The 11,939-nt window shown below is 46.1% G+C and overlaps 1 protein-coding gene across 1 annotated transcript in view; it reads left to right on the plus strand.

Annotated features, from left to right (window-relative positions):
- The window catches only part of IQCA1 (IQ motif containing with AAA domain 1), a 147,056-nt gene that overhangs the window by 134,067 nt on the left and 1,050 nt on the right, over positions 1-11,939 (plus strand). The window contains exons 18-19 of the mRNA XM_049614464.1: positions 70-247; positions 6,602-6,840. Of these exons, the coding sequence (XP_049470421.1) occupies positions 70-247; positions 6,602-6,840 (417 nt within the window). The remainder of the gene's footprint in view (positions 1-69; positions 248-6,601; positions 6,841-11,939) is intronic.

Raw genomic sequence — 11,939 nt, forward strand, 5'->3', positions numbered from 1 at the left:
GAGTGTCCTCCCGTCCTGGATTCTGTCTCTGCGCGTGGCCTCATTTCCCCCTCTCTCCCCTTCTCCCAGATGGAACCTAAACGCCTGAAAAAACAGCTTCCGAAAATCCTGAGACTCCTGAAACCGGATGACAGGATTCTGATCGTGGGGACCACACAGCGGCCTTTCGATGCGGAACTTCAATCCTTCTGCAAAGTTTACCAAAAAATTATCTTGGTTCCCAGACCAGACTATGCTTCCAGATTCGGCAAGTACCTCCAGCCCCTTCCCGGGCACCGTGACTGGGGTGGGGCCAGGGTGGGGGCCTGACTGGAAGGTGGGTGCCCCTTGAGGGGCCCTGGGATGCCCACAGAGCCTGGGCCATAGATACAAACCGCCCGGTCACGAGGACAAGACGTGCATGTCTCTTCTGTTGTTAACTTCGTCCTTTTTACCCAAGACAAAAGGAAACTGGACAGGGATACCTATTTTGGGCCCCAAAGGGGACAGAAGTCCTTGCAGGTGCTAACTTTTGTTTCAACAGGTAGATGAACACCGGTTGTCTTGGACCCACAGTGATGGCGTCTTTCTCAGAGAGCATTATTTTTTCCACAGATTGATTTTTGTTAAGTTTTCCAGGCTCAAAGTATTAGTCCAAGAGCCTGTTGACTTACTTGTAATAACCATTGAAGTTAACAAGAGCTTTTTCAGTTTTTTCCTCTTGAATAGACAAATTCAAGATCTACTTGTATTAAGATATATTTCTAAATGGGAATAACACAAAACAAGTGCCCCCAGAGGCAGTGCAGGGAAACCGTAAAGGGCCATGGGATACGAGTTCTGAGGAGATCCGGTTCTGGGTCCCAGCTCTGCCACCGGATGGCCCGGTGACCTTGACGGCTCAGTTGACCTCCTGAGCCCCCACTGTTTCGTCTATAAAGAGGACCGTTTAGTCTCCAGGACCGCCGTGACCCTTATCTGAGGGGACGGCAGAACACACAGCACCGTCCCAGCTCCCGCGAGAGCATGGGTGGTGCCGGGCACGAAGGGAACAAAGATGGTGGCCGTGGTTATGGAGAAGGAGTACAGGACCGGGCAGCAAGTGGCCATGGTGGGGTGCTGGTGTTTTCTGTTATCTACTGCTGTGTAACAAACTGCCCTAGTGGCTTAAGACAACAGATCATTCCATCCCATGGTTCGGAGGGTTCACGGGCTCAGCCATAAGGTTCTCCTTCAAGTATGTCGGGATGTTGCAGCCAGGTGTCAGTTTGGACTTCATCTGAAGACTCAACTGGGCTGGACAGCTATGGCCGTTCACTCCCGTGACTGGGGCCGATGCTGGCTGTTGACCGGGAGCTCAGCAGGGGCTGCCAACCAGATAGGGTATACACCTGGCCTTTCCGTGTGGCTTTGCACAGCACAGTGGCTGGGTCCCAAGAGAGAGCGTCCTGAGAGCAAACGTTTCCAGAGGTTCTGACAGAAGCCGGAAGGATTCTCGTGACTCAGCCTCAGAAGTCGCACACGATCGCTTTCACCAGACTCTACCGGTCAAGAGGAAGTCCCAGGCCAGCCCAGATTCAAGGGCAGTGGACTATACAAGGGTGTGAATAATGCGGTGTGGCCCGTTGAGGGGTCATCTTTACCCCTCATGGTGGTGGCAGTGATGGGCACGGTAGTAGATTTGGAATAGAGGTGGTGGTGGTGGTGGTGATGGAATGGACAAGAATGTGGGCACATGGGCACGTTCGGTGGTGATGGTGATGGTGATGGAATGTGCAGGAAATTGCTCCCAGTGGAGTAGTAGTGGGGATGAGGCAGCGGCTATATGGTAACAGTTAAACGTCAAGAGAAGTCATGAAAAGGACCAGGTCAAACCTGGTTTCCATCCGTCCTTCCCCAGTCACAATAGCATCCCCAAAACACAGGGGCTCTGCGGGCCTTTCCGGTTGGTCTTAAGCTCCCAGCCCATGTTACCTGCTAAAGGATGACCTTCTAGCCCCCACACAGAATAAACTTCCAGCTTCTCAGCCACTCCATGTGCCCTTTGCGCTCATTTCTATCTTGATAAACTGGGATCCTGGCTTCACACATCAATGTTATCCACAAAGTACAGGACGACTTTGGTCTCGGTTGTTTCTTCATCATCTTAGTGGCATCTCCATCTTCTAGAGCCACCAGGCCCTCCACGGGGACCTTCGCGTTCAGCTAGCACAAAAGGAAAATAGAGAAGACACTAGAGAGTATCTCACAGGAGATTTTAGGGACGGGGCCCAGAAGGGCCAGCTGTCGTTTCACTCGTGTCGCATCGGCCAGGATGACTCCCATGGCCCCAGTGAAGTTCAAGCACACAGGGATGCGTGGCCCTGCCTGGAAAGACTCACACAACGGGGTGGGTGCCAGCAGCACGTGAGTCAGCGCAGAGCGTCCCATCCTCCTGGCCTTCTCGGAACTTTCCCGCTCTCATTCTGGTTGGTCAGATCTCCTCTCCCAATTCCACAGACTTTTGGATGGTAGGTATAGATCTTAAGCCATTTGAATGGAATAAGGTAGGGTGTTATTAATTTTAAGGCACCAGAGCGTTATTCTTGACTTCGGATTGAATAGTTTCTACTGTTTGACAAAACCATAGGCCCTTTAAAAATGAAGCTGTCGGTGTTATAACAAGGACAGTTGTGGGGGGTTTTTTTTGATGGAACGCCGGGCATGTGTTAGGACACAGATCACATTGTAGTTTCCAATCTGAATCTCCCCGTGGCGACATCACAGGGGAGGAAGGAGAAAGCATCCCCTCACCTGTGGGCAGATGAGAACCTTGCGTGCAGGACTTTTCTCAGGCCCGGGGCTCTGTCCACTAAACCACGTGCTTCTCACATATTTCTCCCATGGTGGGTGATTTGTTCAGGCCGCCATTCTTGCTGACATCATCAATGCCGTCTGGCATTTCCTCTGGTGACCTTGAAGTTTTCATAGCCCCAGTGGCTGGGGCATCCATCTTAAAGAAAGACTGTTCCTGTCTTTGCAGTGATCAAAAAGTGGTCTCTTCCAGCCCATAAAGCGTGGACTGCAAATCTATAACTTGGGCCTCTGTTTGGTCGTCTCTCTACCAGCAGCAGAGCGTGGAAGGTGTTCGGGAACATTCATGATCCTGCTTCTCAGATCCCTCTAGGCAGGGTTGGGGAGGGAAGGGTGGGTCAGCTTGAGGAAACACAGTCCTTAATGTTTACCAAGTAGAATTCAGTATCTACCTTCTTTCTCCAAATCAAGCTGTTTCCTTCTAAATGTCTGTAAAGAAAATCCACCAGCAAGGTTGATTAATGCCTTGACTAGTCCCCAGAATTCCCTCTGGGCCTCCTCTCCCCACGTTCCTAATGCCTTCCTCTCTGGCCTCTCTTCCCAGGGATCTGTTTCACTAATATCCCAATTCATCACAGGCCCCCACCCCAGACCCAGTGTCTAGTCAGATGAGTCCAGTCCACGTCTTCCGATTTTTCTGGCAGTCTAGTCTTCAGAGGCCAGAAGCTCATCCAAATCATATTATCCCTTCCTGTGCTTTTGTAAAACCACAAATTAAACAATGAATTTTAAGACACTACATCATCCCAGGCACGCAGTTGGGAGCCAGGGTAGAATCCGTGTGGAACGTCAGAAAAAGAGAAGGGGATTCAGAGACCAGATTCTTTTCAGCCTAAAGAAGGGAGAGAGAATGTTGATTCATCTGAAGAAGCGAGGAGCCTTTCACATCCAGGAGAAGGAAGGCAAATATGGGACTTGGTCTGGGGAGCACCTCGGCGGCCCTCAGTGAGCTCCTCCACTGGTCTGGCCCCCCCATCACCACACCCACCGCCAGCCCCGTGTCTGTTGTGTTCTTGTCCTCTCCTCCTGCACCTGCTGGGCCAGATGCTCGGCAGCTGTGGCTGCAGTGCTCCCTGTGGGGTTCCCATCTCAGTGAGCCCCTCAGGTTGTGACTTACTCTGCATCTGACTCCCCTCTTAGCCCCACAGCTGGTGGCTCTGTAACAGCAGTGGAAGCCGTTCTTTTAAAGGCAAGTCTAGTCCATCCAATATGAGAAGTCAAACTGATCCTCTTTCCTTCCCGTTCTCTGGCTCCTGTGAAGGCTGTGGCTATGTCCTGCCGTAGCTGTGACTGCTTCCCGAGTCCCCTTACTGTGCCTCCATTAACAAATGGTGAGCATCGGGGGGAAATCAACGATCTGTGAATTTGGGAGTACCTTGACCAAAACGCTACATAAATATCAAGTATCATACATTTTAAAGAGTCAATCGTGTGTTCACATGTACTTAATGGACCAGAGTAATTGTAGTTGTTTGCTCCATTTGTGAAGAATCTTTACTTGGAGAGGCCCCTCGTGTTGATAGGCTGTGACCGTCATAGCCTAGCAGGGTGGCAGGGATGAGAGCTGGGTTTGGTTTCTGGGATCCTAGACCCTCTGCGTTTACCGACTGCTTACTGACTGGTCCACTCCGTGCCACGGGTAAGAAGTTTGCCCGGGTGCACAAGTCTGAAGCTGTCTGAGTTTCCTGTCTGGGGTACCTACTGGGTCCTCAGCTTTAGGGGCTATATCCTGTGACTCCGCATAAAGCATGCCCTCTCCTCAGCTTCCAGAGTCACCGTCCCGACCTGTTCGCACCTTTTTTCGATGTTCTAATAAATCTTGACAGGGGACACACTAGATCCCAAGGGATGATGCCGTCTGGTCATTGTTCTTATTTTTCCTATGGGTTGTATCTTCTGATTTCTAACATTTCCTCAGTTATATCTAGCTAAGGGTAATCCTCACCTGCTTGATCTGTTTTACATAAACATTCTTTGACATGTTCTGTATTTATTTCATGCTATCTTTTATAATTGACGTTTTAATGAGCATTAGGAAACTTTGGTACAAAATGGAATGACAAATAATAATTATAGTTATAATTACAACAACAACAGCAATACAGCTACAGAAAATAAAGTGCCCACCATATATTACAACAGTGCTTTGTCTAAATTCTTGTATGTATTTTTCACAGCAGCCTGAGAAGTAAATCAACTCCCATTTTACAGGCGAGCAAAGATGGATTAGAGCCCAAACAAACCCACCACGGAGGCAGGAGAGTAGATCCAGAGGGTTGGATGTTGCTTTAGGTCAACCTGGTGGTCCGTATGGTCCATGACACCCAACCTGGCACAGTTGGGAGACACTGCAGACCCCAGGGGGACACGCACCCCTTCCAACAACTCAGCTGACATCAAGGCCAAAGACAACCCCCCCCGCCTCGCCACCAAAGAGGACGGTGGAGTTGGATTGTTAAAAAGACTCATGACCCAAAGTCCGACTCTATGATGTGACTCATAGATACGCTGAAGGTCATTCTATTCCTGGATAGTAATTAGACTTTTTCATTTTATCAAGTGTTTTTGGATCAATGTATTTGGATGAGCTAGTCATTTACCAGACCTGACAGTGCTCAGATTATATAATAATGGTCATTTTTTTCCATTTTTTAATGTTTACCTTAGAGAGACAGAGAGAGACAGAGCGTGAGTAGGGGAGGGGCAGAGAGAGAGGGAGACACAGAATCCCAAGCAGGCCCCAGGGTCTGAGCTGTCCGCACAGAGCCTGACACAGGGTTCAAACCAATGAACCATGAGATCATGACCTGAGCCAAAGTTGGACACTTAACCGACTGAGCCACCCGGGGACCCAATATTGGTCATTTTTTAAAAAAACTGTTTCGAATATTCCTCAAAGAAGGTCACAATGCTCAGGAGGCATTTGACCAGATCTTTCCAGCACTGAGAGTCTTTCTGAGACACGTGGTCTTAGCAATGCGTCACCTTTCCTCACTGGGCACAGCTAATGTGGAAAGGATGTAGTACTCTAAGTGTTACAATATTTGAAATGCTGTGTGGGAGTCCAGTCTATATCTAAAGTTGAGTAATTTCATAACTCATTTTCACACCCTCCCTATGTTCTAAGTGAAATCTATTTCCCCAGGTTACACTAACCCAGAGAACAACCGGGCACCCAACCGGGGGGATTTCAGTCAACCTCTGCCCATTTACAGCTGTTGGGGTTGGGGGAGAGAATACAGGTCAAACTGCACCCTGAGGGAACTGAACCCACTGGTGACGAATGGAGATTGGAATCTGCATTCCAATTCCACATATAAAAATAATGTACAAAGCCTTCGTAACTAAAAAAAAATTTTTAAAGGTCAAGCTCCTACTCATTCAAACACTTTGGAAAATGTAATATTCTGATGAGCAGAGATCTCATATATACCCTTATCTGAATTTCCAATTCTGGAAGATCTTGAACATCTTGGAAGGTACCACACTAAAACTATACTGAATGTGGTTTAATTTTTTCCTTGTCTTGCGGATCTAGGACCTCAGGGCCATCAATATGTATGTCTTATGGTTGCAAATCACTCAGAGGGAAAAAAAGTATTTAGCTATTATGGCTTCCTGCTCATTTGAATTACAAATAAAATGAAGTGTTCCTCCTGTGCATCCCTTTCTTGGTGAGATGCCACTTTGTACCAAGAACTAGAAAATCCTGCTTTCTCTGTGGTGACCCTGGTTCTCTGTGTCTTTTCCGCCATCTTGGACGCCACAGTTCTGTGGAAACAGATCATTCAACGCAATGGAGGCATCATTACTAATGCCTTGAATATTAGTTGCCTGGCGAAGGTCACCGATGGCTTCACCCAAGGACACATAGTCCAGGTGGTTAAAGGCGTGCTCACGGACCGCAGAATCCACCGGCAAAATTACAAACCACTTGTGGCGGCGGAGTTCGTGGCAGCGCTAACCAGGATGAGCCCGGTGTACCAGGAGGAAGAAGAGAGCTTTAAGGTAAATGGAACGCCCGTGTGGCCCTGTCTCAGCCACAAACACCTGTCACATGACCCCCTCCCTCTGGTTCCTGAGTTTCATGAATGTGTCATACACAATGAAATTTGGAAACTCGAAATGTTTCGATCGCACATTCTTTCCAGTCTTGCCCGTGAACATGTGTCTTCCCGATTTTAGGAAAAAATGTGGTCTATGATCTTATAAACTAACAGCCGAATTGCAGAATTGAATAGCAGCTTCAAAACCACTGGATTTAAACATACACACACACACTCGCACACATGCACACACACTCTCAGGCATGCACACACATCCATGCGTACATGTGTCGCGCCCTTTGTATTTCATGTAACGGAACAAGTTGTGCATAGAGAATACTATTCCCTAAATGGTGCATCTCAAGCCCATGCTGGTTTTAGCCCATATTTTATCCCATTCTGTGACGTTCATAGAATTTTTTAGATCTGGAGGAAACTGAGAACCAGCTCTTCCAAATCCCCGCTTTACAGGAGGAAAGGAAGTTGTGGAGAGCTCTGTGCCTTATGCAAGCAAGTCAACATTAGAGTCCTGGGTGCCCAGGCCAGCGGACACACCTCACACTCCTAATCAAAGTGAATATAGTTGTGTCCACTTTCGGGACCGGGAGGCAGTTTCCTTGGCCAACTGGGAAAACAAGGGAGGGAAATTATATCCGTGTGATTATACCCACCGCAACATTGGCCCTGCAATCATCGGAAAAAGAATCAGAATTCTCGCCTAAGCCTTATTATGTCTGGAAGCCTGCTTGAGATTAGGAAAACTTCCCTTGGCAATATAATAGTTGTCCACCAACTCTGAAAACCATGATTCCCTCCTGCTTTTGCCACTAACGTTTCAGTCCAAGGTAGAAAATAGTCACAATACTGATCGCCAAAATAATGATCCAGCGCAGGGATTGGTAAATGTTTCTATAAAGGGCCAGATAGCAAATATTTTAAGCTTTGAGAGCCCTGCAGTGTCTGTCACAAGTATTCAATCCTGTATCACAGTACAAAAGCGTTCACACACAGTACGTAAATGAATGGGCATGGCTGCGTTCTAATAAAACTTTATTCCAAAATCATGCAGCAGGCCAGATTTGGCAGCTATAGTTTGCAAAACTGAAAAGAAATATTTCCAACTCCAAGCTGGAATTCCTGCCAAGGATTTGAACCAAGGCTCTTGTTAACTGTTTTCACCTTGTTAGAATTAATTGCAAATATTTATTCTCTGCACATGATACGTCGCGTTCTCTTCTGAAATCCCCAATTTCTATTTGCCCTTCTGAAATAATCACCTTCCTCCTTGTTCTGAGGAGCTGGGTTTAGGGTAGCAGAACCTATGCTTTCTCTTAGCTGGCTTTTTAACTGTCCGAAGTGATTTGTAGACGTTTTTCTGTCACAGGTGCCTGAGGTCCAGTAACTGTAAGTGATCACACTTATTCCAGAGAAGGGCACGCCACCATTGTATAACCTGGATGAGAACATACATGCTTTTCACTTCCATTCTTGGCATATCTGATCACTTTGTTCATTTTTTTTTGAGGAAACGAAATCATTTTTTACCACCATTTACTACTAGCCCCCTCGCCCCTTCAATTTCTGCTTCTTATCAATAGCTCGAGAGCTTGAGACAGTGCCAGGCTCCAACTAGAGGCCCAATGAAATCGTTTAGTGGCAAATTTATTGAACAGATGGATAGATGGACAGGCGCTGTCACAGTGCTGAATAACGTGATGCTGTGGCTGTAGCTGCTGGTGATCAAGTCAATCACTTCTGCCCTGAGAAATCTGACCTAACCGTGCTTCTGACGTGTCAGACTAGGGTCCTGGCGATGCTCCAAACACATCATACCCTACCCCGTGGACACGATGGAAAAAATATTTAAGGATCATAATGGTACTAATCCTAATAACGTTAGGGGTACCTGGGTGTCTCGGTCGGTTAAGCATCTGGCTCTTGATTTCGGTTCAGGTCATGATCTCACGGTTTGTGGGTTCAAGTCCTGCATTGGGCTCTGTGCTGACAATGCAGAGCCTGCTTGGGAGTCTCTCTCTTTCCCTCTCGCTCTGCCCCTCCCCCACTCGCACTATCTCTGTCTCTCTCAAAATAAACAATCTTTAAAAACATATTAGTAATAATCCTAATAATGTTAGCTAATACTTGTGACTACTTATGTACCAGGCCCTCTGTTAACTCATTTAGACCTCATAATCCCTCCAGTTTTCAAATGAGGAAATTGACTCATAGAGACTCATAGAGTCACAGAGTCATTCTGTGGTAGCAGAATAGTGCCCCCGGCAATGACGTCTACATCTGAGTCCCTAGAACCTGTCAGTAGGTTACACGGCAAAGGGGAGCTAAGGTTGCAGATGGAGTAAAGTTGTTAATCTGCTGAACCTAAAACAGATTATCCTGACTTCTACTGGTGAGTCCAGTGTAATCATAAAAAGCGGAAGAAGCAATCAGAAGAGAGAACAAGAAAGTCAGCAGCCTGGGAAGGATCCGTTGGAACTCCAAGTAGCCCCTCGGTGCCAGTTTGAAGATGAAGGAGGGGCCATGAGCCAAGACAGCAGGTGGTCTTGGGAAAGGGAATAGATTCCCCCTCGTGTTCCAGAAAGGAACGCAGCCTGCAGACACCTAGATTTTAGCCCAGTGAGACCCATTTTGGACTTCTGACCTTTAAGACTGAAAGATAATAAATGGTTTGTTTTACATCACTAAGTTTGTGGTAATTTGCTACAGCAGAAAAAAAAAAAAAGAGCCAAAATGATTTGCTTCTAGTCACATAGCTAAAAAGGAGCAGAGCTGAAATTCAAACTGTAGGCCAAAGACAAAGACCATATTCTTTTTTATAAAGTTTATTTATTTATTCTGAGAGAGAGAGAGAGCACACAAGCAAGGGTGGGGGAAGAGAGAGAGGGAGAGAGAGATCAAGCTGGGGAGGGGCAGAGGGAGAGAGAGAGAATCCCAAGCAGGTTCCACACTGTCAGCACAGAGCCCGACGCCAGGCTTCATCTCATGAACCCTGACCGGAAATCAAGAGTCAGATTCTTAACCGACTGAACCACCCAGATGCCCCAATACTGTATGTAAATAAATTAGTAGGAGTTCATCACCTGAAATACGTGGCCACCTCACCTTACATGGAAAACAGAGCCAAAGCTAAAAGAAAGATGAGAAAAATCCCCAAGTGCCAGACAGAAACAAAGATAAATCTCAAACACACAGACAAGGCAAGCAGCATAGAGAAAAATCAGGGCTAGGAAACGAAAAGAGACTATACCTGCTGCTCCTTCCTCCAGGTCTGTGGTATGTCGACGTCACCGAGGAGCGTCATTATAAGACGTGCTTCCGGATTTTGGCTTCACAGAATTGTGTAGAAGCACTGTGAGAGAGGGAGAAATAAGGGAGATACAACGAATACAACCAAAACAGAGCCTCCTACTCAAAATGAACCTGAAAATAAAAATTCCAAAACATTTGAGGAAATCTAGTGCAACCTGACAAAGAGTTTAAATTAATATAATTCAGGTGTTCAAAATAATAAATGAAGGCCTCATTTCCATTAGAGATGTACACAAAGTTTTGAAACAGAGACAGGCAGAAATGGAATAAGAGATAATAATGGGGGGAAAATCACAAAAAGAAAGCTTAGATATAAAAAATATAGGGCTGCCTGTCTGGCTCAGTCAGTGGAGCGTGTGAGTCTTGATCTTGGGGTTGTGGGTTTAAGCCCCAAATTGGGTGTAGAGATTACTTAAAAATAAAAGTCTTCGAAAAAAATTAAAAATATATAACTTAAATGGCCAAAAAAAAGTAAGAGAGGTATGAACTCTAGACTAGACATGGTCAAAGAGCACATTCATGGATTGGAGGATGCTCCCTCTGGAAGCAGCACAGGAAAACATAAAGATAAAAATCTATAAACTGCAATAAGAACCTTGAAGATATTGACACCCAAGCTAACAGAAGTTCTAGAGGAAGAGAATAAAAGAAATATCAGAGGAATAATGATTTAAAGAAATGCTTGCTGAAAATTTTCTTGAATTAAAGACATGAATTCTTAGGTTGAAAACAAACTCCAAGTGACCGGCAGGACAAATAAAAATAAATCCACACTCACATACATTATTGTGAACCTAAAAACAAGACAATAAGCCAGTCTTCAAAGATGCCGGGTTGCCTATAAAAAGCCAACAATGGAGAGGCCAGGCGTCTCTTTAACAGCAATCCCTACCAGAAGACAGTACGATCATTTCTGCAAAGTGCTGAGGAACAGTAACTGTAGGCCCAACATTTATCCCCAACTAAACTAGCACCCAGGAGACAGGAAGGAATAAAGACACGTTAAGACTTACAAAGACTGAGCTATCTTCCCCCCTCACAGCCACTCCAGGGAACAATTTAGAAATATTCAGTAAAATTGAAGATGCTCGTGCCCTACCATCCCAGGAAGCCTACTGCTCTGGATATTCTCCAGAGTTTTCTCATAAGTTTACAAGGAGATATGTAAAAATTGTGCATGTCAACATCATTCCTCACAAAAAGTTGGAAACCACTTATGTGCCCATTAATAGGAGAATTGAGAAACCACTTGTAGGTAGTCACTCAGTGAAATACTATTACTACCATAAAGTTTATGAACTAAAATGTTTCTTAGCTTTCAAATGAAAAGTGAAGGTTGAGAAAATGCATTCTCAGGACCAGTTGTAACCACAAGGCGCTTAGTTGGCATGTTGGCTCCAGTATTTCTGCCATGTTTTCAACAGTCCCCCTTGGCGTGTCTACGTGGCCTCCCCGTGGCCCCCGCGTAGCCAGCAGTCTAGCTTCTGGTGGCCATGTGTGAACCATGGAGGGCCATTCACATGACCAAGAAAGCCCATGCCCTCAGGATAGGGTAAGGTTCCCCAGAAAGATAGGAGACTAATTGGGAAGGGCTGCTAGTCAGATTTGGTCTGTGATTCTCTGAAACCGTTAACTCCTTGAGGTGGAAGTTAAAAGACAGGTTGGAAAACCCACTGAGAAAGAATTTGTATTAAATATACATTAAATGCCCAAAGTTTAACGGCTGCTTGCCCC

The sequence above is a fragment of the Panthera uncia genome (assembly GCF_023721935.1).
Source record: "Panthera uncia isolate 11264 chromosome C1 unlocalized genomic scaffold, Puncia_PCG_1.0 HiC_scaffold_3, whole genome shotgun sequence".
Classification (NCBI taxonomy): domain Eukaryota; kingdom Metazoa; phylum Chordata; class Mammalia; order Carnivora; family Felidae; genus Panthera; species Panthera uncia.